This window comes from Ictidomys tridecemlineatus, chromosome 11 (genome assembly GCF_052094955.1).
Source record: "Ictidomys tridecemlineatus isolate mIctTri1 chromosome 11, mIctTri1.hap1, whole genome shotgun sequence".
Lineage (NCBI taxonomy): Eukaryota > Metazoa > Chordata > Mammalia > Rodentia > Sciuridae > Ictidomys > Ictidomys tridecemlineatus.
The window spans coordinates 6,055,374-6,081,086 of NC_135487.1; the positions used below are offsets into that span (position 1 = coordinate 6,055,374).

At 46.0% G+C, this 25,713-nt stretch overlaps 1 protein-coding gene across 4 annotated transcripts in view; it reads right to left on the reverse strand.

Annotated features, from left to right (window-relative positions):
- Clstn1 (calsyntenin 1) overlaps positions 1–23,820 on the reverse strand; it is a 63,811-nt gene extending 39,991 nt beyond the window's left edge. For 3 of the 4 annotated variants that reach the window (XM_078025234.1, XM_078025232.1, XM_078025233.1), the window contains exon 1: positions 23,218–23,351. In XM_078025234.1, the coding sequence (XP_077881360.1) occupies positions 23,218–23,308 (91 nt within the window). In that variant the 5' untranslated portion in view covers positions 23,309–23,351. Of the gene's footprint in view, positions 1–23,217 lie in introns of all 4 variants that reach the window. The other variant, XM_078025235.1, reaches the window with a different exon arrangement.
- Positions 23,821–25,713: the final 1,893 nt, after the last annotated feature.

Genomic DNA, 25,713 nt, shown 5'->3' on the forward strand with positions numbered 1-25,713 from the left:
GGGCAGCTCTCAAGCGTCCTGACCAAGGCCTCTATCTTCAGAAACATAATGGGATGTAACAGCACTCTTGTGCCTACAGAAAATAAGATTTCCAGCAACAAAAGCTTTGCTCTCCAGAAGTCCTTAAGGTGACAGCCAAGGTGCACAGGAAAGGCCATCCTTAAATGTTTTGGAAATAAGGGGTCTCCCTCCAAACTCAGCTGAAGAATCCAGATGGAGCTACTCCTGGGGACGCAGGATTCCTCTGGGTGATGGTAATCAATCACCAACAGCTTAGTTGTGGGAGCCACAGCTACAGAAGCCAGAATACCCAGAGTCAGTGCCTAAAGATGGTGCTTGGTGTCTGTGGGTAGGTGTCCCAGGGAATTTGGGGGTCTTTAAGCTAGGTGGGCAGGCACTGGAGGGGTGTTCAGGGCTGCTGAGATTCCCTCAAGCTCTGCAGCCCTGGGCAGCAGCTGTCCCACACAAATGCTGAGATGGTCTCAGGACAAGTGGTGAATGGTTGAGAAAGGAGGCTGGGAGGTGGGACAGAGTTAGAGAACGTGCCTCTTCCAGTTGTCCATCTCTGGACTAAGCAGAGGAGGAAAACAAGTATCCTAACAGCAGGGGGACCAAACCTCCAGGGCCCTCCCCACTCAGCTGCAGCAGTAGTCCCGAGGGGAGTGGCATCTCCTGGGCCTCTGGCAGGTCTGGTTTGGAATGTTCTCTAGGAGACTGTGACACAGTCCCCAGCAGAAAGCCACCATGTCACACCAGGCTGGTGAGCAGAGGCCGTCAGGAGCTTTCTTATCCTTGCTAGGAAGTTTTTCATGTTACTCCTTAAGTGCACTGACACACCCCCTCCCCTTGCAGCCTGGCTCCTGTAGGACACCTGATCAACACTGGTACCAAGGCTGCCTCGGGCACCTGGTTTCTGCTTTAGCACAAGAGCTCACCTTAAGCAAAATCACCTCGTGTGTGACTGTTAATTCTCCAAAGTGTAACAAGCAGAACTTCCCATGGGAAAAGCAAAGACTGTGAACATTATCAGGATCACCCACTACTGCCTCTCTGTGCATGCTGCTGCCAGGTGTCTAGAGGCCCACCCTATTCCCCACCTCCCCACCCCCACAGTGAAGAAAATGCTTCCAGATTTTCAGGACTGCTTCCTTAGCTCCAACTTTCTACTTCCTGGTTGCCCTGCTAACACAGGCCAGCTGGTCTGGGATACTAATTTGCCTTAAATGCTAATGATTACCCATCCTTGCACTTTGCAAAGAACTTTAATTATTGCATATAAAAGTAGAAACTATGGTAAGAAATATAGGAATTTCTTTTTTTTTTAATTTTAATATTTTATTTCTTAGTTCTGGGCGGACACAACATCTTTGTGTGTATGTGGTGCTGAGGATCGAACCCGGGCCGCATGCATGCCAGGCAAGCGCGCTACCGCTTGAGCCACATCCTCAGCCCCAGGAATTTCTTATACAATACAGAAATACAGGAGCAAAATACTTTTGGAATAGAGCCTTTAACATCCCTCAATTCAGTTCCTCTGTGAGTGTGTGTGTGCGTGCACAACTGCATGCTCAACACTGGGGATTGAACCTAGGGCACTCCACCACGGAGCTACAAGTCTAGCCCCCAGTTTTAAATTTTATTTTGAGATAGGGTCTCACTAGTGTTACTGTTGGGGTGCCAAGCTGGGGTCCAGCGCCTTGGTATCCTAAACAAAAGAATTAATTGTTACACACAGTAACAGGCAAAGTGACAGTGAAGGTGAGGGCAGCACCCTGTGAGGTAGAGAAGTGGGCTGAGCAAGAGAGGCTCAAGGCCCCAGTGTCTGGAAATCAGAGTCTTATGTGCTGAGCTTTGGGTTGGGTCTCTTCCCTACACAGACCTTATTGAAGACCTTATCCGGTCTGCTCCCATAGGTTACCTTATGATGCCTGATTAAAATATCATCCACTTTCCCCCCATTGGTTACTTTAGAAAACCTAATTAGAACATTGTCCACTTTACCCTCATTGGTCATTTTTAAATATCCAACCTGTACTGGGAGTTGTCATAGTGATAAGTCCACAGGCGGAGCTGTCATGGTAATGGGACTTATCCTAAACAAGGAGGCAACTTGTCTCCCAGACTTGTCCTCCAGCGGCATCTTTGTCATACCCTGCCTCCACCATCTGGGAGTCCCTGAACCTAAGCTAAGTTGCTGAGACTGGCCTCAAATTGTAATCCTTCTGCCTCAGCCTCCGGAGCACCAGGATTATACAAGTGTGAACTGTGGTGAGTCAGGTTTTTAGCAGATGCCCATGAACTCCTACAACGCCAATCGGAAATCCAGCTGTGGAACTACAAGCCGCCACAATCTCCTTAAACTTTCTATTTTGCAATGTTATCAGAAAACACAGGCCAGGCTTGCCCTTTTCTTTCTTCTTTATCATCATCACATTTGTCTTGAATTAAATTAGGACAGGGCGCTGTCCTGAATGGTGACTAACAACGTGATTTCCAACTCCTGTGTATGCTTTTTTAAGACTCCTGACCTTCATGTACAATGAAAAACTTTATCATACATAGTTTTTAAAAGGCCACACAGTATTTAAGACATGCTGACATTCATTATCAATGCAAAAAGTTCTTAACAGCTGCTACCCAAAATACCACCACAAGCTAAGATTGCCTAAGAAATCCATAAATGCTAGTGGGGGGGGGGGGAATCAAGATTCTGTCCTTGCTCTTTTTTTTTTTTTTAGTACTGGGGACTGAACCCAGGGGGGCTTTACTACTAAGCCACAACCCCAGCCCTTTTTTATTTTCTATTTTGAGATGGAGTGTCACTAAGTTGATCAGGGCCTTGCTAAATTGAAGAGCCTGGCCTTGAACTTCGATGGGATGACAGAGATGCATCACCACACCCAGCTTGCTCCTTTGTTGTTTACGTTCCTAAAATACTAAACACAGCAAGATTAACATTCTTACTTATTCATAAAATAATTAACCTTGCATGAAAAACACAGAAAATGAAACTGCTTAAATATATTTTGCCACTGAAACTCTCAAGACGCACATTTAATTATATGAGAAAGAGCAGAATCAATACAATGAGGGAACTAGATCCAAGATGGGGGAGGACATGAAGGAAAAAGAAAGGTTCACACAGTTGGGTAGGGTGGCACACACCTATAACCCAGCTACTTGGGAGGCTGAGGCAGGCGGATCTCAAATTCAAGGTTGGCCTGAGCAAAATAAAAAGGACAGGAGATGAAACCTAGTGGTAAAATGCCCTGGGTGTTCAATCTCAAAGAGAGACAGATAGGCACACACCTCACCCTTAGTGTCTCGGGTTCTAGATCCCCGGACACGGAGAGGCTAGCTGGTAGCGCTGCCAACCTGCATTGCAGCCCATCTGGAAGGAACCCATGAAGGAACCCAGAGACGTGATCTATAAACTGGGAAGAAGATGGAAACAGCCACCTATGGCTCCAAGGGTTTGACGCTGAGGAGGACAAAGGCCTAGTGGTCCCTGTGCCCTTACAGGAAGACAGGAAATCACAAGGGTTGGTGACAGCCTCCACAAGAACAAGTTATCTAACCATTTTCCCCTCTGTGAAGGGTACCAGGGAAGCCCAACAGAAGCTGGAAGAATAACACCAGCCATAGTTTAGCTAGGGCCGAGCATCCGCTAAAAACCTAACTCACCAGTTCATCTGAAGCCCAGGATGGCGCTCTGGATGGCACCCTAACCCTGGCAAGACACCCGAGGAAGCTCCTCCCGAGCTGAGACCCAGAAGGAGAGCGCGAGCTGGGAACCACACAGAAGGACTTGCGATGGGTTAATAGCCACCCCAAAGGTTGCTAGAACGGCCCTGGAAACCTGGACTAGCCCATCACCTGGCTCTCCTCAACCATCGTGTTGGATTATAGAACAACAGGAAGCCAGAGTGATGACAGGAAGCCAGGGTGACAGGACGGGACACAAGGTGGAGTGAGGAATCAAAAGCAAATGGCAGAACAGTCAGTGGGGCCAACAGCGACCAACAAAGGCAAGGACCTGCCTCCAGCAGAAACCGAGGTGGGGGGCTGGGGGCTGGGTCAGGCCCTGCCCCTCCATTCTGCCCGCACTATACAGGGGCCTCAAACCCTGGCCCTCTGCAGCAACATCACACCACGGAGGCCCTCAAGGGAAAGAAGCCAGGCACCTGGGGGAGACTGGAAACAAAGACACAGGAAGAACCACTGAAGGAAGCAGGAGCCTGGCTTGGAAATGCCAAGAACTGGCGTGGCAGGAGGGCACAGGAACTGCTCCCTTTGGCAGCAGGCTTCTACTGCTGGTTGGCGACTCCCCAGTCAACTACACAGAAGCCAGCACGGGCACACAGCTATCATCCCAGCGACCCAGGAAAGGCTGGAGGATCCAAATATAAGGTCAGCCTCAGCAAGGAAGCAAGACCCTATCTCAAAATAAAAAGGGCTGGGGATGTGGCTCAGCGTTCACACTGCTGGCTTCAGTCTCAGTACCAAAAATTAAATAAAAGAAAATAAACTACATGGGCTTGCCGTGTGACTCAGTAATTCCACTCCCAGATGTGCATACCTGAAAGAACTGAAAACAGGCACTCAAACACTTACCTAGGAATACTCAGAGCAGCAGTATTCAAAATCCCAACAGGAGGGAAAACCCAGAATAAGCACCAACAGATGATGCCTGTATATCCACACAATAGAACTATTTTTTAAAAAATGAAATGAGATGGCTACAATACTGATAGACCTCAGAAACACGAGGCCTGCTGGAAGAAGTCAGACACAAAAGGTCATGTCTTGATTCCGAGACAGAGATTTGGAAAAAAAGGAGAGATGGAATCTCAAAGGAAACACCAGTGAACGACTAAAAAAAGCGTGCATCATGGAACTCCACCCTGGTCCACCTCCAGTCAGCCCCAAACACTCACCCCACCAACCAGCCACTGTCTCCCCTTTGGAGACCTCTTCATTCTGCGTCTTTCTTGCTTCACCCCAAAGGCATCCCTCTTGAGATGGCCCCAGTTCCCTTGGATGTGTGTCTATTTTCCTAAGTAACCCTGTCTGCCCTGGATTGCCCTGCGCTACGATGCTTTTCTATCAGGTTACACCAAGAACGCTGCTGGTCCTGAGCCAAGGCCCCCCACTCTCCGGGAACTCTTGGGACCCTTCTTCAGACACACCTTCTCACACGACAATTCCACTTACAGGAGTGTCCAGAATAAGTAGATCCACAGAGGCAGAGCAGGTCAGTGCCCACCAGGCGCAGGGGAGGAGTCAGGACTACGTAATGGTGTAAGGCTTTCTTTCGTGGAGATGAAAATATTGCAGAACTAGATAGAAACAGTGGTTATACAACACTGTAAATAGACTAGATACCACTGAATTGTGTATTTTAAAATGTTATAATGGGGGTAGGGGTGCAGCTCAGTGGAACAGCGTTTGCCTAGCACAAGTGAGGCCCTGGGCTCCATCCCCAGTATTGGCAACACACACACAATCAATCAATCTCTCTCCCTCTGGGGAACTTGTGGTTTCCAGCCCTGCATATAAGGAGGGTGGGAGTCCACCTCTCTGTCCTAAAAATGAGTAAAAAACGGGACAAACTGAAAAATTAACAACTCTTCTTTGGCAGAGAAAAGAGGCTGCAGGACACACTGCTGCCCCCAAACTGGAGGCCCAAAGGTGAAGACAGAGATGCACAGCTTACAGGGCAGAAGCTCCAGGGGCAGGCCGGGTAGGCAGGCTGCCACAGCACACTACAGGAGGTCCAAGGGCACAGGCGGAAAGGGAAAACCTCGGGAGACTTGGTGGTAAGGGAATCCCAGGCTTCTGAGAGTTGTAGCTCGGAGCCCTCCAGGTCCTCACAGTCAGTATCAGAGAAAGCTCAGGATGTGTGTCCAGCAGAGGAAGGGAGGTGCTGTGACTCTTGACAGCGCTGTTCCTCAAAACAGTGCTGGGGAAGAGCCTGCCTCTCCCACTGGAGGCAAGGGGCGCCACTGCTGAGCTATATCCCGTCTGTTAGGACTCTGCTCCTAACACCTGAGCTTCTTTAACAGAAATAACTCAGTATCTTTTTCCCACACTGGTGGTGGTAGTAAGGATTGGACCCAGAAGTGCTCTACCTCCGAGCTAATCCCCAGCTGTTTTTTATTGTAAAGCAGGTTCTCACTGAGCTGCTGAAGCTGGCCGCTAATCTGCAATCCGCCTGCCTCAGCTGGGTTTACGGGCCTGTGTCACTGTTCCTGGAACGATGTCTCCTTTTGTCAGATAGACCACAGTGAAAGTAAATTAGAGGGGCTGGGGATGTGGCTCAAGCGGTAGCGCGCTCGCCTGGCATGCGTGCGGCCTGGGTTCGATTCTCAGCACCACATACAAAGATGTTGTGTCCACTGAAAAATAAATTAAAAAAAAAAAAAAAGTAAATTAGAAATCAATAATAGAAAATAACAGGGAAACTACAAAAACACTTGGAAGTTAGACAACACACTTCTAAATAACACATAATCAAAGAAGAAATCTCAAAGTGAAACTTTCAAACACTTTGAACTAAATTAAAATGAAAGCAACTTCTCAAAATTTGTGGGAGCTAGGGGTGCAGTTCAGTAGGAGAGCACTTGCCTAGAATGCACAAGGCCCTGGGTTCAATCCCAGCACAGGAGGGAAAAGAAAACAGTACTGAGAGAAGAAGAATTTCCAGCACTGAATGCATACACATAATGGCAACTCAGTCAACAAGGGACCACATGTGACAGTGGTCCCATAAGATTATAATACAGCTGAAAACTTCCTGTTGGCTGTTGTAATGTCACAGCACAACGTGTCATGTGTTTGCAGTAATCCTGGTGTAAACACACCTACCACACTGCCTACCAAATAAAAACACAGCATGCACAATTACATACAGTGCACGATATTCAATAACTACAATCAACAACTATGCCCCTGGTTTATGTATTTTCTATACTTTTTACTGTTATTTCAGAGAGTATTTCTCCTATCTAATAAAAAAAATAAAAAGCTGTCAACAGTGGCAGGCTGTTGCCATAGGATACAGTGACTCCAGGCGCGCTGCTGCCCCAGGACCTTGCAGTAGGCCAGAGGTGGAGATGGGAGAGAAGCAGATCCCAAGCCCCTGCAGGTCTGGGCGGAGGTGTGGGCTTGGCTTCACCTAATAACAAAACAGTTTAAGTAAAAAATAAAAATAAAAAAAACTTTCACTAGAATGCAAACTGAGCGTAGGCATTCAGCAGGCTACACCACCCAGCTCTGTGTACTCCACGATGTCCCCTCCAGGGCTACATGGCCCAAGGACACAACTCTCAGGATTTGTGTCCATCTTTTGATGTAAGACTCAATCTCAGGACACTAGAAGAAGGTCAGCAAGTTAAAGATCAGCAAGCAGAAGAAAGAGGAATAAAAACCAGGGCAGAACGAGTAAAGCTGAAAACAAGAAGTCAACAGAAAATCAACAATATCAATTTTCTTTGAAAAGATAAAGGCTGATAATAAGCCTCTACTCAATCTAAGAAATTATGCAAACCACCAGCATCAGAAATGAGAGGACGTCACCGTAGATCTCAGGAATGGGATAACCCAGATGAAATGGACCTACTCCTCTAGAGACAAGTCTGCCAAAACTCACCCGAGAAACACACAACCCAAACAGATCCGTGTCTATTAAGGACACTAAGAAAGAGGCTGGCAGTATAACGCGGTGGCAGAGCTGTCACCCACATGTGAAAGACCCTGGGTTTGATCCCCAGTACCCTGGCAAAAGGGACCACACACCTGTGATTGGTCATCACAGATCAAAGTAAAACACAAAACTTCAACTGGGTGTGGTGACCCATGCCCGTAATCCCAGTGACTCATAAGGCTGAGGCAGGAGGATCACAAGTTCAAGGCTAACCTGCACAGATTAAAGAATCCCAGGCTCAAAATGAAATATAAAGTGGGCTGGGAATGTAGCTTAATGGTAAACTATCCCTGGGTTCCATGTCAAGTACCCCTGATACCACCACCCCAACAAAACTACAAAACTAGAAGTACAGAGAGGAGAAAAACCAGATGACCTGTGTATGGCGACTGCAATTACCTTTCAAGTATTACATAAAATGCATCATCCTTGAAAGAAATTATTAAAAATAAATATTCTGCCAGGTGCAGTGGCACATGCCTGTAATCCCAGCAGCTCAAGAGGCTGAGGCAGAAGTAGCACAGGTTTAAAGATATCTCAGGGGGCTGGGATTGTGGCTCAGTGGTAGAGCACTCCCCTAGTACGGGCAGGACCCAGGTTCGATCCTCAGCACCACATTAAAAAAATAAAGGCATTGTGTTAAAAAAAATAAATAGCACTCTACCTCTGAGCCCAACCTCAGCCCAACAAATGTGTTTATAATAGTGTTGTAAATACTCTACAAACTTCATTCTCCTAACAACTCCATCAAATAGATGTTGTCACAATCCTCATTTTACAGATGAAGAAACTAAGGCACAGAGAGATTAAGCCACCCCAGATCCCACAACTATTGAGCAGCAGAGCTGGGATTAGATCTGGATAGTCGGCTCCAGAGCAGGGGCTGGTGCTGGGAACGGTTCCACCGGATCCTGCAGAGTGGAACACTGTAGGGACTGGGGCAGAACAAAGAGAGACTTTCTGACCACAAAGGTTGCCCTCCAAAATGAAAGGGGCTCCCTGGCAAGAGGGGCTCCACTAGAAAACAGGGAATGGGCGCAAACGCTACGGAGCCTCCTCCATCAAATCCGCACATCACTTCTGAAGCTCTGGTCGACGCAACACCGACAGAGCACAGCGTGCAAATATCCCAGATGTCTCCATTAAAAAGTGCTACAAGGGGCTGGGGTTGTAGCTCAGTGGAGCGTGCTCGCCTAGCATGCAGGAGGCACTGGGTTCGATCCTCAGCACCACATAAATGTAAAATAAAAATATTGTGTTCACTTAGAACTAAAGAATAAATATATACATATATATAAAAGACTCAAGCCTTCCCCCACCCCTAATCTCAGAGCAGTTTCTCTCACCTTTCAGTTCTTTTAAAAAAAAAAAAAAAAGTGCTACAAAACCGGGGCTGGGGTTGTGGCTCAGCAGTGGAGCGCTCCTCTAGCACATGCAAGGCCCTGGGTTCGATCATCAGTACCACAAAAAAATAAATAAACAAAAATAAAGGGATCGTGTCCATCTACTTCTAAAAATATATATTTTTTTAAAAAGTGCTACAAAACTGAAAAGAATGTGGCTTTGTTCAATGATGTACTATTTATCCAAACCTTCTAAAACTCCATTCCCATTTCATAGTTTGCCTTCCTGGTTTGACTGCAGAGTCACCCACGTGAGTATTGCCTGAACATTCTCCACTACTGGAGGACAGGGCTGAGCCTGCCAGGCGGGGCTCTCCCCACTGCTGCTCCTTGCTCCCTGTGAGGGCAGAAGCCTCCACTGTTTCCTCTTTGGTGAATGGGCCAAGTTAACTGGTCTGTTTTCTTTTCTGTGAGTATGTGCTTGTGATACAAGGATTGAACGCAGGGCTGTTCTACCACTGAGCCACATCCCCAGCCCTTTTTATTTTGAGACAGGGTCAAAGTTGCTGAGGCTGGCCTTGAACTTATAATCTCCCTGCTTTGGTCTCCCGAATTGCTGGTGTATCGTGGGCTAAATGATTTCAAAATTTTCTTCCATTTCTAAAATTCTAGCCATATAATTCAGAAGCTGATATTTTAGATAAATTAGCAGATTTTTTTCAAGTTTAAGGATTTTTAAAAAGTACTTAACATTTTAATTCAATAATATATAAGTAACCAGAACTTTCCTAAGTAGGAAGGCAAATAGCCTGCCTTTAAAAGTAAAAGCCTCCCACATAAAAGGGTAGAAAGGACGAGATGCTCTCTCAAGGGGAAGCCAGACTCATGAATGTAGCTGGGAATTACTGAATTACTGAGATCTGGGATAATGCCAAACAAACAAACAAACAAACAAACTGCCCTGAACCCTAGCACCCAGCCTTTCCCACCAAGGTATGAGGATTCCCGAGTAAAGCAATTCTGAGGAAACTCTAAAAGCATTCTCAGGAAAACAGAGTGAACAATAGTTATAAAAATGAAGAGATTTTACAATGAAAGCAACCAGGTTGGGGGGCGGGGTTAGGTACTGGGGATGGAACCCAAGGGAGCGTTACCAAAAGCCATATCCCAGCCCTTTAAACTTTTTACTTTGAAACAGGGTCTCCCTGGATTGCTGAGGCTGGCCTTAAAATTGCAACCCTCCGACCTCAGCCTCCCAAGTCACTGGGATTATAGGTGTGTGGCACTGCACTAGGCTGAAAGCAATCATTTAAAGGTTTCAAATAGGCCACCTTGTGAAGACAAATGGTAATGTTTTTGTTAATAATTAAAATTTTTTTTAAAGCTTTGATTTTTTAGATTGCATAAAAATATTAAAGTGAATAAGTATATACTACCAAAGAATAAGCTTCCCAAAACCTGACTTTGATGTTTACTTACAGTTTTCACCAATCTTTGCTCTCTTCCTTATTAAAAAAGTGGACATGGTGGCACACACCTGTAACCCCAGTAACTCAGGAGGCTGAGGCAGGAGGATCGCAAGTTCAAAGCTAGCCACAGCTACTTAGTGAGGCCTAGTACTAAAGAGAAAAAGAAAACCAAAGTAATAACCCTCAGGCACACCTGAGCCTGACTCCACATGGACGGACACTGTCCACCTGTAAGGACCCTTAATAGGCAGCAACAGTATCTGCTGTAAGTTACAGGCAATGCCAGGCCTGGACCTGACTTTGCCCCCCTTCCCCACCTAAGAGAGCAAGGAACTCTGTAAATAACAAAGTGACATGGTTACAGGAAGAAACAGAATTACTTTTGTGGGAGGTAGGTAGGGGTGGTAACTGGGAATTGAACCCAGGGGGTGCTTAACCACTGAGCCACATCCCCAGCACTTCTGACATTTTATTTTGAGACAGGGTCTAAGTTGCTTAGGGCTTTATTAAACTGCTGAGGCTGGCCTTGAATTTGCAATGCTTCTGTCTCAGCCTCCGGATCACACTCACTGGAATTCCCTCTGGGAATCACTAGGATTATAGGTGTGCACCTCTGCACCTGGCTCTTATTTCTTTTTCACATGTAAGGAAATCATTTGTAAGTTTTAGTTTGCAACTTCACTGCTTAGAAGCCATTTATGAGCAACTTATCCCCTAACTGTACTGTAACATCCACTGCTGCCCAGAGTAGTAGTTAGAGCATCCTCTGAGGACTCTTGGAGTCCCAAGGCCACCTCAGGGGTCCACAAAGACTCTCTTTTTCAACTGCATATGGGTGAGGCTAAATTTCCTTCATCTACTTCAACCAAATAGCAGCAACTGACTGAATGTGGAATGTAGCTGACTTCTAATAAACCGGACATCAGAGATTAGTAAAAACAGAAGTTGATGCTATGCTTCTCCCTAAATTGCCTTTGTTTTCTTTTGTTCTGGGATACTGAGGGTCAAACCTAGATCCCTGTGTTAGCTAGAAAAGTGCCCTACCCCTGAGTATAACCCCACTCCTCATACCCTGTTTTTTGTTTTAAAAAAACATGGTCATTGGGGCTGGGGCTGTAGCTCAGTGGTAGAGAACTTGCCTAGCATGCGTGAGGCACCGAGTTTGATCCCCAGCACCACATAAAAATAAACAAATAAAAGTATTGTTCATCTACAACTAAAAAATAAAAAAATTTAATGGTCTTTTTTTCAGAGAGACAGACAGAATTTTTTTAATATTTATTTTTTAGTTTTTTTTCAGTGGACACAACATCTTTGTTTGTATGTGGTGCTGAGGATCAAACCCAGGCTGCATGCATGCCAGACGGGCGCGCTACTGCTTGAGCCACATCCCCAGCCCTCATTTTTCATTTAAAAAAAAAAAAAAGGTTAAATTACCATGTTGTAGGGTTGTTACTGTCCCCAATAAATTAATCATCACTTTTAATGGGTTCTCACTTTTAATTTCTAATATAGTTAGTATGGACAGATAAAATCCACATAAACAGGGGCTGGGGTTGTGGCTCAATAGTAGAGCACATGCCCCACATGTGTGAGGCACTAGGTTCAATCCTTAGCACCACATAAAAAATAAGTAAAATAAAGGTATTGTGTCCACTTACAACTAAAAAGTATTTTTAAAAACCCCACATAACCACAAGTTCTTCAGTCTTCAAGAATCTCTGAGTAAAGGGTAATGATACCAATTTGGGAACCCCAAAAGATGGACCACACAGAATCTACTATACCCTTTAAGGGATTATCTGACACACTTTACCTGGTACAAACATTTTGTTTTGTTTTATACTATTCGTGACTGCCCAGGCTGGCTTCAGAATTCCTAGGCTCAAAAGATCCTCCTGCCTCATCCTCATGAGTGCTGGGACACTGCACCCACCCTTGGTACGAGTGTTTGCTGAATGAATGATATTAAGAGAATGTCATAAAAACTCTATATAGAGCTGGAAGTGGTAGCTCAGTGGTAGAGTAGTGGTCTAGCACGGACAAGGCCCTGGATTCCAAAAGATTCCAGCACCACTAAATAAATAAGATGTACTATAAAATATAATCACATTTTGTTTAACACTTTACATAAATTTTTTTTAAAGAGAGAGAATTTTTTTTTGAGAGAGAGAGAGAGAGAGAGAGAGAGAGAGAGAGAGAATTTTTTTAATATTTTTATTTTTTAGTTTTCAGCAGACACAACATCTTTGTATGTGGTGCTGAGGATTGAACCTGGGCCGCACGCATGCCAGGCGAGCGTGCTACCGCTTGAGCCACATCTCCAGCCCTACATAAACTTTTAAAAGGTAAAAAAATTGAAAGGCTGGGTACGTAGTTCAGTGGTAAAATGGTCAGTCCCTAGTACTGCCAAACACACACACACACATATACACACACGCATGCGCACCACTTTTTAAATTTACCTTAGTGAAATATTTCTACAAAAGAGTAAATTTAATTCATACAGATTCAGAGACTTGGAAGATTCAAGAAATGCCTTTACTTTACATATATGTAAATTTACATATATACAAATGTATATGTACATTTACATACATTGTATATATTGCATATGTATTACTTATTTTACATATATAATTCATCTATTTATTTATCTACAGTACAAGGGACTAAACCCAGGGGTGCTCTACCACTGAGCTACATTTGCAGCCGTGTTTATTTTCTTTTTGGCAATAGGAATTTAACTTAGGGGGATTTTATCACTAAGTTATATCCCTGGTCCTTTTTATTTTGAGACAGGGTCTCAATAAGTTGCTCAGGGCCTCATTAGAATTTGAGCTGGCCTTGAACTTGTGGTCCTCCAATCTTAGCCTCCCAAGCTGCTGGGATTACAGGCATGCGCCACAATGCCCAGTGATATTTTTTACTTTCAGACAAGATCTTGCCAAGTTGCTCAGGCTGACCTTGAACTTGCTATCCTCCTGCCACAGCCTTCCAATTAGTTGGGTTTACAGAGAAGATGAGCATATAGGCATGCACCACCAAGTCCCTCCAAGGAACACTTTTAAATACACTCATAAATTAAAATTATTTGGTGAAATTATTTGAGTCCATTAAGTTCATCTGACCATTGGTTGTTCCTTTAGTAAGTACTCACATTAGAAAGTACTCCATAGAAGGTACAGTTCCTGCGTGGTGGACCCGCCCTGTCCAGCTCTGCCCAGCCCCTTATCCACTTCCTGCACTTGTCCCTGCCCCCAGTGTTCGACCTGGGCATCCGTAGGTCCTTGGCTCACCTCCTCTCCTCAGCTTCCTTTTTCCTTCTGGAGACCATGATGGACAGGCCACTGTGCCTCCATTTCCTCTCCCTGCAGTCAGAACTCAAGCCCATGGGTTCTCCCTCCACCCTCGAAACCTTCCTTTTCCTTTGTCTCTTCTTCATCCCATGTGACCCTGGAGCAACTGGCATAGCTGCTCCTCCTGAAAAATCTTTCAAAGGGACCCTACCACTTTCCACAAAACCATAAGAGACATTTCATCACTGTGGTGTAATCACTAACACTGTGATGGGTGTGCACGTGTGAACGCGCCTGGTGCCCACTCAGGACAGGTTACATAGGTTTCTGATGGTTGCTTCTGGAGCTTAAACCATTTGTAACAATGTTTCCATGGGGAAAATACAATTTGTGTTCCAACTTGAACTCCTTACAGCTCAATATGAGTTGCCTTTTAGGGTCATCTGAGAATCAGAAATTACTCCAGTCCCAGGAAACAATCTATCAGAACAAAACTGGGTGGAGGCAGCTGAGTTCAGGGAAAAAGTGATGTGGCCTAGGTCTGAAATCCCAGAGGCCGAGGCAGGAGGATCCAGAGAGCAAAGCCAGACTCAGCAATTTAGCAAGGCCCTAAGCAACTTAACAAGACCTTATCTCAAACAATATAAAGGGCTGGGGATGTGGCTCAGCTGTAAAGTTTCCCTTGGTTCAATCCCCAGTACACACCTCCCCCCCCCAAAAAAAAAAAAAAAAAAAAACCCACACACACCCTGAGTATTCAAGAGAGAAGATTTCCATCAGAGCAAAATGAGATGTGGCCTAACTGGGTCTTCTCAGAGGTGGGGGTCCTGCCACTGCCCTCTGCACCAGCTTGCCTCAGCTTTCCTCCCTGGATTTCTAAAAGGTAAGAAAGTACATTTAGCCTGTAACCCCAGCTGCTCAGGAGGCTGAAGCAGGATCAAATGAGCCCAGAAGTTCAAGGCCAACCTGGGCAACACAGCAGGACCTCATCACAGCAAAAAGGAAAGAAGGGGAAAGGAGGGGTAGGGACAGAAGAGGAGGGGAAGGGTGGGGAGGAGGCAGGAAAGGGAGGTACTGGCAAGTGGGGACTTCTGCCCCCATCCTTATTTGTCCTCCTAACCCTCTGAGCTCAATTTCTAGATAAGACAGAAACTTCAGGAATCCCTCCTGTACTTCTCCCTCAGGCCTAAGTGAGCGCACTGTTCTCCCTTTGCCCTTGGCTTTTCTCTGTCAGGCCTGAAAACCCCTTAGGCAGAAGGCACCTGTGACCCAGCTAAGGATCCCATCCCTCTCAGCACCTCCCTGAGAAGGGTCAGAATGTGACCCACATTCACACTGGACATGCACCACTCAGCCACACAACCACCGAGTGGACACCTGAACGCCCTCATTCACCTGACCTTCTGCCATTTTCCTGGGTCAGCACCTAGCCCCGGATAATCCATTCCAATCTCTGCAGTCAGGCCTCCTGCACTGCGCATCCTGAAGGTTGTTAAGGACCTCTGAGTCACCAACCCCACAGGGCCCTCTGTCCTCACAAGTTCAATGCTGTCTCTAAAACCTAGACTGCTGACTACATCTACCCAGAATGCTCATTCTACACACCTCCTGGTTCCTCTGTTCTCTAGTCCCTTCCCTGACTCCAATGACCCTGACAATAATTTTAAGGCACATGTCACATGAAATGAGAGAAACCACACAGGCCAGCTGTTCTGACCCACTCCCCATAGCATTACTTTTACAAAACAGTGGTAACCAGGCACAGTGGTGCACGCCTGTAATCCCAGCGGCTCAGGAGGCTGAGCAAAGCCAGCCTCAGCAAAAGGTGAGCACTAAGCAACTCAGTGAGACCTTGTCTCCAAAATACAAAATAGGGCTGGGGATATGGCTCAGTGGTTGAGTGCCCCTGAGTTCAATCCCCAACACCCGCCCCTCAAAAAAAAAGCAGTGGTAAAAAGCTCAAGCTTTTAAGAATACTCAGAATAATTTAAGAAAAAACTGGGCGAATAAACTCAACCAACTGAATAAGCAAATATATATTAATCACTGGCATGAATGACCTCTTTAAAACAATATTTCATTCAAATACAAATGTTAAGAGTTATTAAAATTACCAGAACAGCAGCTGAAGTTGTAGCTCAGTAGTAGAGCATTTATATAGCACATGTGAGGCACTGGGTTCAATCTTCAGCACCACATAAAAATAAATAAAACAAAGGTATCGTGTCTATCTACACACACACACACACAAAAAAAAAAAATTAGGGCTGGGGCTCAGCGGTAGCACACATGCCTGGCATGCATGAGGCACTGGGTTCGATTCTCAGCACCACATATAAATACAATAAATGAATAAAGGTCTATCAACAATATATATATATATAAAAATAAAATCCAGAGACCAGAACAGGAGAGTATTGTGAAATCATCTAGGGCTGGGGATGCAGCTCAGTGGTACGATGCTTGCCCAGCAGGTACCATACCCTGGATTCAATCTCCAGTTCTGCCTACCCCCCATAAAAAAGAAATCATGTCCTAGTTTAGAAAGTTTTTTTTTTTAAGAGAGTGAGAGAGTGAGAGAAGAGAGAGAGAGAGAGAGAGAATTTTTAATATTTATTTCTTAGTTCTCGGTGGACACAACATTTTTGTTGGTATGTGGTGCTGAGGATCGAACCCGGGCCGCACGCATGCCAGACGAGTGCGCTACCACCTGAGCCACATTCCCAGCCCCTAGAAAGTTTTAAACATGTCAGATTTCATACCCCCCCTCCAAAATTGTCCTTTTTTACTTTGTTTTTGTTTTCTTTGGAGAGAGAAGCACACACTCCCTACCACTGATCAGCTTCTCCAGGCCCAACATTTACTTTCTACAAGAGTCTGAATGTTCGGAACATGCATACTAGTTGCTTCTCAGCTAAGCAGGAGCAGGCTCTCATATGCTTAGGTATGGTCTTTTTAAAACCCTTGCCAAGTGAACTACCAGAACCACAAGCAGACATGGATGAGATTTACAAAAAACTCAGAAGCAAGATTGGCCCTGGCAACTCAGGGCTTTGTGACCCAGTGGGAGGATCACCTAGGTGCCCTGCCATCAACAGCACTAGCAACTGACAGGCTCCAATGCTGTGAATGAATGGCTGCAGCCCACCTGTTAGTGCCCCCACTGTTCCTTCTGCAAGTTAGCCCAAAGGAGGCCAGGAGTAAATTAAATTCAAGGCAGTGCATTTTGCTACTTACTACTTTGTTGAACATCTGAAATGCATAGCAGAAAAAAAAGATTAGGGATTAACCAAGAATTTTAATTATTTCTGTTATCCCCTTCACTGATTCCATACGTAATAGGAAACTGGCATGAATTAGTCAAGGTATTTTAAAGGTAAACATAATCTATTTGACACAAGGGCTTTAATCCCCCAAATCATAAGTGACCTCATTCCTCAACCTCTACCTCCCATTTGTTCTCACTATCTCTTGTGAATTGGTTTAATTTCTTTCCTCCTGCTGCAGACAGAAAAGCAGAGCCGTGTCCACCCTGAGGCTACTGGGGAAGAAAAGGCTAGAGTCTTGGATCAGGGGACCAGCTGGAAGGGGCAGCTGGGCACTGGCAGAGGAGGACCGGTTCTGGCAAACACCTCAGAGCTGGGCCCACATGCTGACCACTGACAGGCAGCCATAGGGGCTGGGGACATAGCCCAGAGGTAGCCCACCCTTGGCACGCAAGAGGCCTGGGTTCAATCCCCGTACCACAAAGAAAAAGAAAAAGATGTACCATATGAGAAAAAACTTTTTTAAATATTTTATTCTTTTTTTAGTTATAGATGGACACAATATCTTTATTTTCTTTTTATGTGGTGCACACAGCTGAAGAACACACACTGTCAGAGGCTGTGGAGAAACGTTTCACAGGGAAGGCTCCGTAAGCAACAAAGCACAGAACTTTCAAAGTTCCTTCCAACTCAGTCCAAAGCTCTGGGCAGTAAGGACACTGGAGTCAACAGTGAAGGCAGGAACTGGTTGGATGAAATGCCCCTTTGCCCCAGAGCAGGAAAAAAATCAGCAACTTAAAATCTGAAAAAACAGACGAAGGCTGAGATGCAGCTCAGTGGTATAGTGCTTGCCCAGCACGTGCAAGGGAGGGAAGGAGGGAAGGTCTTAAGTGTGTTTGAGCAGAAAAATGCTCCTGTAAAACCAGGCACAGTGAGTGAGGCAATCCTGAAATCCTAGCTATTCAAGAGGCTGAGGCAGGAGAATCCCAAGTTCAAAGTCAGACTGTGCAACTTAGGCTGTTTCAAAATAAAACTAAAAAGGCTGGGGATGTAGCTCAGTCATAAACATCCCTGGGCTCAACCTCTGTACCCCCCCCACCCCAAACACACAATGTGGATGTAGGAAAAGATTTTTTTGTTCAAAACAACAAGTTAAAGTACAGATCAAGGCAGACTTGAAAAATAACAAATTCAATATGGAGTTCTTGTCAAAAGAGAATTAGAGTGGTCCAAAACAGGTGACTGAAACATAATATTCACGTCTGACCAAAAAGGTAAAAAAGGAAAACACGGATCTTCCTTCGGTGTACTACTACAACTCTTAATTTTTTTTTTCTTTTTTAGTTGTTTGATAAACCTTTATTTTTTGGTGTTGAGAATCGAACCCAGTGCCTCACACATACCAGGCAAGTGCGCTACTGCTGAGCCACAGCCCCAGCCCTACCATGCAATTCTTATGGGCTCTGGAAAGGAAGGAAATTAACTTCATACGTGCTTTAGAGGTTTATAAGATGATCTGAATTCAGTTATTTTGAAGTAATTGAATCTTTGCCGAGAACCTTTAAAAATAAAAAAGACTTAGCAACGGATCTTGTGAATTTTTAATCTAATAATATCTCCTTAAGGCTAAAAAAGAAAATTAGCAAAAATATGTCTAACACATAAGGGAGAAAAGACCTATCAAATCCGGGACAACAGAAAGCAGCACTCCAATCCTGATATGGTGGCAGCTATATAGAGTTGGGCGCAAGGAAGGGTTGTCACAGTCTGGTGTTCCTATCTGGCCTCTGGATAGCCTCTGCTGGTGTCAAAAGACACTTCTGAAGGCTTTTTGCTTTTTTAAACAATAAGAATATGACTTTGCATAAATCATTTCCACTAGTCTTGAGTTGGTATTTTCTGATGCTCTATTAAAATATTTCATAGCAAATTAACACTTAAATTTTCATTTATAAAAGACACAGTATTTTTTTGTGCAACTCTTCTGACAAATCAACACCACAGAAAAACCAAGCTACAAAGATCTGATACCTCAACCAGAATACAGGAAAGATGCTTGCGGTAGTGTTCAGAAAATCAGCTCTTCAACGTAGCTTCAACATTTACGAACAAAGATCTAAAAAAATTACCATTTTCCTGTCCTAGAAAGCAATAATATAAATACTCCAAACCATTTTAAGTGCTCTAAAATTTTAATATAACTCTGGTTCCTCGTTTTAAACATTCATATGTGGTTTCATAAGCATAACCAAGTCCTGAAATTAGTGCTATGAAATTATAGCTTTTTTTTAATTATAGCTTTTTCTAATTTCAATGTAAAAATAATGTTGTATTTTATTAAAATTTCGTTTTGGTCATATTCTTCAAATCCGAAACTGGAATACTAGTTGCTCTTTTCAGCTTACAAATCAAACAAAGCAGGAGCTGGGGATGTAGCTCAGCGGGAGAGCCAGTGAGGCCCTGGGGCCCACACCACCAAGAGAAGGGGGAAGAAAAAGGAAAGAAAATCAAACAATACCAGCACAAATAATACATGACCTGAGCTCCTAAGCCTTTCTTTTGAAAAAGAATCCCCATAAAACTATTTGATTTTACGCTTTTTCTCCTAGAAATATAAGGTGAATTTCAGCTAACTAAATGTTCCAGTTAATCAAGCTGAAGCTCAAAGAGGAATACCTTCAGAATCAGTAATATTTTATTATTTCTTCAATAGGTTCCCCATTGAGATGTTACTGACCTTCAGCATTTAAAATGTCAGAAAAAAAGAAAACAAAATAAAAGCATTAGACTAAGGGTAATACTGAACTCTATATTCAAATGGCTTTTTTCCCAATGTTGCTTCTAAGAAAGGAAAGGAAATTAACTTCATACGAGCTTTAGATAAGTTTAGAGGTTTATAAGTCATATTCTTGTTATTGTTTAAAAAAGAAAAGAAATATAGTACTTTTAAAAACAGACCCAAGGTGTGGGCTAGAGCGCTTGCCTAGCATGTAAGGCACTGGATTTGATCTTCACCACCACAAAAAAATATATTGTGTCCATCTAAAAATACATAAATAAATAAAGACATTATGTCCAACTACAACTAAAAAAATTTTTTTAAATACTCAAAATGGTAGTAATAGCTTTCATAAGGCTCAGCCAGATTTTTATGGTCCAATATCCCCAACATTGCAATCAACAGAAAGGATCCTTGAAAAATTCCTACTGATGAATTCCCTTAACCATGTTGCAGAATTAAGTCTACTTTAAATCCCTATGCATGTTTGTAACACTTTTTGCAGTATAACATTCACAGTATGTAATATTTTTTTTCAATACATAACATTTATCTGTCCAGTGAAAATGGGTATGTAAAAACACCATGCTGTCTACACAGAAATACAGTCACCCATCCATTCATTCCATCATACCACAAATACTTCATGCCTACTGTGTGCCAGTGAAAGGACACAGGCCAACAAAACCCTCTTCCATGTCTGGATATACATCCTACCGGGAGGAAACAGAAAATAGACAACACAAATAGATAACAAGGCATGTCAGAATGCATTAAGAGCTATGGAAAAATGAAAAGGGAGGCCGAGAAGAAATAATCCAGGGATTCTGGGAGGGAGATGAAGTTCCAAACAGGATGGTGAGGAGAGGTCTCACAGAGAAGTCTGTGCAAACTGGAAAAGTAATGGTGAATATTATTTTTTTGACTTTGAAATACACTACATAGTTTCATTTACTTTTATATATTCATACAGCTATTTTCTCTACTAATTTCAATTTCCTGATCTTCATAACTATAGGGAAGACAGGCTGCCTGCTGACAGGGCCATCCAGGGCACACCAAACATAGTTCTAATATTTTGGCTTACTTGATGTTTTTTGAAAACGATTGCTATAATTGAAGTGAAATTTTGGGAGGACTGTCTATGAAGCATCTAATTAATTGTCACATGCACTTTATATAAAGAAATCTATCATTTCCTACATAAGTTTTATGTGATCTTTGTCCATTAATGATTCAAGATACCTGGAGTATGAACAGCAAGCAGCTCATGCTACTTACTCTGTCTTGCGGCAATAAAAAGAAATTAGATATTAGGCTGAAGGTATAAAAAAGTGGTAGGGTGTTTGCCTAGCATTCTCTGGGCCTGCGTTCTAACCCCAGCACTCAGGGGAGGGTGGGGTGCAAATCAGACATAAGCTGAAATGATGATCTTTTCAAATGAGCCCATAGAAAGTGCCTCCACAAATTGCATATTTATGTATAAAATTCATTTGTAGCATTTCAAAATGAAATTGTTTTATTAGCATTTCATGTAATATTTATGAGACATTTTCTAACATGGAAGATGAAAAGACAACAAATGCAACAGAATAACTGATATTTAAAATTTTTATTCTGAACACTAGGAATCCAGAAGTCGTACAACTGCACCAAAAAAAAAAAAAAAAAAAAAAAGCAGAGAGAAAACTAGCAGATTACAAATGATTCTAGCACTCAGCACATCTTCCCCAGAAGACTTCTGTCAGTCCACCATAACAAAGATAATCAAGAGCTAAAGTCTACACCAACTGTTTAACCAAAGTAATTAAGTAACAAAGAGCAAATGCAGGTGTGTGAACTTTAAAAACATGGATTTGGGGCAAGAAATGTTATCACTGACTAAACACACTTGAACTTTTCCCAAAATACTCAATTCAAGCACATATTTTTTAAATGTGTACCTATTTCCCAAGAGAGGGAAGCAAAAGTCTCCCCCCACCCCTTGGATTTATTCCTCTTTCAGACCTCCATTTCACATCTGGAAAGAACATTTCAAACTTAGCTTGATGTAACTTTTAAAAATCAAATCGAGGGCAATTAGATACATGGAGACCAAGACCTAAATTTAACAGAGTCCACAGAATGTTAGAAATGAAATAAAAGAAGTATTCAAAGTTTATCATGTTCATGTGAAGAAAGGAACATTGGAACAAAAGATGCATTCGCCTCTTCTGCCCTTTAATTAGTGAACACCATACTTCTTTCCGTATGGCAAGCCGAGAAGAAAACAAGAATTATTTTAAAGCTTGCTAAATTGGAATATGGCCATTTCATCTAGACTTCTTATAATCCTCCCCCTCAAAATTTTCTTTTTCAAAAAAAAAATCAGAAGAATAAATTCAGGTTTCTGTGGACAACACCTAGATTACTTTGCTCCAAGGCCAAGGAAAATGTTTACGATTTCTAGATCCCTTCGGAAGCCCTGTATCTGCAATGCGTAAGCTTCTGGTTGGCAAGATCTGTCAATATCAGAAAGCATGTAACGTTTAAAAGGTTAAGTAGATGAAGGTTAAGAAATAATAACCAACTGGCCAAGAAATGTTATTTGCCATCTGACCATAAAATAATTTCGGTCTTAAAACCCTAACCAACAGGGTTTCTCGTATCTGGCGAGGCCACCTAAGCCGTGCACGATCGGCATTATGGTCACAAACCCCGCAGGAGATGCACATTTGTGACACCTGGTGAGACCGCGGTCGCGAACCTCATCACGATATCACCTTGGGGTGAAAAGGAGGGAGGGGAGCGAGAAGTTTCAGCCTCCGCTCGTTTGGAAACGGACGTTTACAGGACTCGGGGAGAAGGCGGAAAGGGGCGAAGTCGCGGTGTCCGCGGCGCAGCGGCAGGGACTCGGGATCTGGGGAAGGGATGCGGAGGAGTGAGTGGGCTCTTATGTAAGCACACACCGAGCCCCGTGCGTGCACCCCGGGCTGAGCCCACTGGAGCACTCACACGCACACCGCATCCCACCGGGGTGCGACCCTGCCTGCCTGCGCGGCCGGACCCCTGCGGACCGTCTACCCAAATCGGCGCAGCCACCACCCAGGGCTGCGCCGGGGGCGGCCGCGGCCCGGGTGCCTCGCCCGGGCCCGAGCCTGGCTTCCCGGGGGCATCCGCAGGGCGGCTCCCGGCCTCCCGCGCCCGGCCCGCGCGGTGCGCCCCCGGACACCCCTGCCCCGCCGCGACCCTGCTGCCCGCGCCGGCCCGACGCCCGCGTTCGGCTCCGAGCCCGAGCCCCGTCGCGGCTCCCGGAGCTCGGACCCGACTCCCGCACCCAGACCGAACGCCCGGCCCGGCCCGGCCCCGCCGCTTACCTCGCGCGGCCCAGACCCCGCCGCCGCACAGCAGCCCGGCCAGCAGCAGCCCGGCGGCCGGGGCCAGCGCGGGCGCGGGGCGGCGCAGCATCGCTCGGGCTCCCGGCGCCGCGGCCGGCCGGAGGCGGGAGCGGCAGGGAAGCGCGCGGGACGCCGAGCGGGGCCCTCGCGGCCCGGGGCCGACTGCCTCGCGGCGCGGCGAGCACCGGGGTCCGAGGAGGAGCCGCCGCCGCGGCCGCCGTGACGCTGGGCCGCGCGCTCGGCCGCGGGCGCCCTCCCTCCTCCGAGCAGCGCTTCGCTGGAGGCTGAGGCAGCAACTAAGATGGCGGCGCTGCTCTCTCTCGGGTCCGGCGAGGGTACCCGGCCGGGGGCGGGGTGGCGACGGGAGGGGCGGGGAGGGGAGCGGCGCGCGCGCGCGCCGGGCCCCGGGAGCGCGCGGGCCCGGAGGGAGCGCGGGGGCGCGCGCGACGGACCCGAGAACCCGTCGGCGGAGCCCGCCGCGCGCGCCCGCGGAGATGCGCCCGAGGGTCGGCTCCTGAGCGGCCGCGAGGGACCCGGGGGGCTGCACCCCTGTCGCCGGCCGCTGCCCGGGTGCATCAACCCCTCATCGCCGCGCGCGCCCCCGGGCTCCCGACGCGGGCCGAGCGGTTCCTGGGGTCCCGCGCCTCCCCTCCCTTCCCGTAGGACTCGTCCCCGACCCTCCCACCCCCATTGCTCCTGCGGAGTACAGATCTCGACGGGAGGGTGCGGCCCAGGCCTGCAGCGCCTGTCGCTTCGGACAAGTCACGTCGCCTCCCAGAACCTCTGGTTCTCCTCTGCCGAGCGGAGGTGATGAGAGGGAGCTTGCGGGTCGACAAGGGCGTTCCAGGAGCCCAGGTCCCCAGACCCGCTTGGTGAACAGTCCCGGGCTCAGCGCAGGTGCAGGTGCAGGTGCTGCCCTTGTTCCAGCCCCAGATGGGGGCCGCGGCTTTTTTGGAAGAGTTTGGGGAAGATGGAGGGAATGGGGGCTGTTTTCAAAGAGGCCTGAACTTAAAGAAGAGATCTACTTGTGGCTTTTAAAGGGCGGCTTGTGTGCATGCACTTTCTGACAAAGAAGGACCTCTGAAGGATCCCACGGGAGATCTCTGGGGTCCCTCCTTTACTTTGTGCCCTGCCCTCTCCCTTCTCTGAGCTGGACTGCTTAGACTGCTCCACCCTGGAGGACAGGATTGGAGCAGCCATGGACGGACTCTGGGGAGGCAGGCACTGTGCCTATGAGGTTTATTGACTCCATTTGACAGACGAAGAAACTAAGTCCGAAAGGTGAACTGACTTCCCCAGTTGGGATAACTGTGTATTTTATGTATTGTAAAAAGAACCAATCCTGGAGGACAGGACACCACTGAGAACCCAACAGCCTAAGTTCCATAGCAATGAAACCTTAAGCTGTTTTGGAAGAGCTACCAGTGGATGTCGAAGGCCAAGATTGGGAAGGGTCCTACTGCTGATGAGCTTTGGGGAGGCCAGCTTGATGGGTGAAGTGCCGGAGGTTGGGTGGAACACAGAGAAGTTTGGAAAAACTGGGGCAATGAACCCAAAAAAAGTAAATAGAGGCCAGATTGTGAAGTGCCTCATGAAGATAGGATGAGAAATTTGGGCTTGAATTTACGGCTACAGGAAGACCGTGAACAGAGGTGTGTTGTGACCCAAGGGGAGACTGAAAGACAGCTCCCCGGACTCCTCCCCACAAGCATTTTCCAAAGTCTGAAGAGTCCATCTTGTTAATGCCAGTCCTTCCCCTGTCATCCCTCCCACCCCTCCCAAGACTCAGGCCCCATCACCTCTTCCAGCCAAGGGTGTCACCGGCTCCCAGGATTTTGTCCCTGTCTGGCTGTGAAACTCCCTTTGGGCTTCTCACTGCCAGCTCAGAAAGTCTAGACAGCTCCGTGGGGCTTCCCACTTCTCAACCCCAGACCCAAACCAGCTGACCTCAGGGCATGCTGCCCACCACTGTCCTGCCCAAATTCATTCCTGCTCAAGACCTTAGGCTGCCTTGTAGGAAGTCTTACTGCAGACCTTCCTATCACAACTCCACTGTGCCAGACAGGCAGTCCATTCTCTACACTCCGCTGCCTTGCACGAGCCACTGGCTCATCCATCCGGGTCCTTTCCTCCTCCCTGCTGTATTGTTTCTCTTTCTTTTTTCAGTGCTGGGGCTAAACCAGGGCAGCTTTATCCCTGAGCTACATCCCCAGCCTTTTTTTTATTTTGAGACAGGTTCTCAATAAATTTCCAAGGCTGCCCTTGAACTTGCAATCCTCCTGCCTTAGCTGGGATTACAGGTGGGGCCCTACCACACCTGGGCCCCCCACTGTAGTCTAGTGGGAAGGATCCAGATGTAGTCAGACAGGACTAGACTGGAATTCTGGCTCCCATTACCACAAGGGACCTATAAGTTATGGAACTTCCTGAGTCTCTTTCCTCACCTGCAATAGAATAACAATACCCACTTCCTAG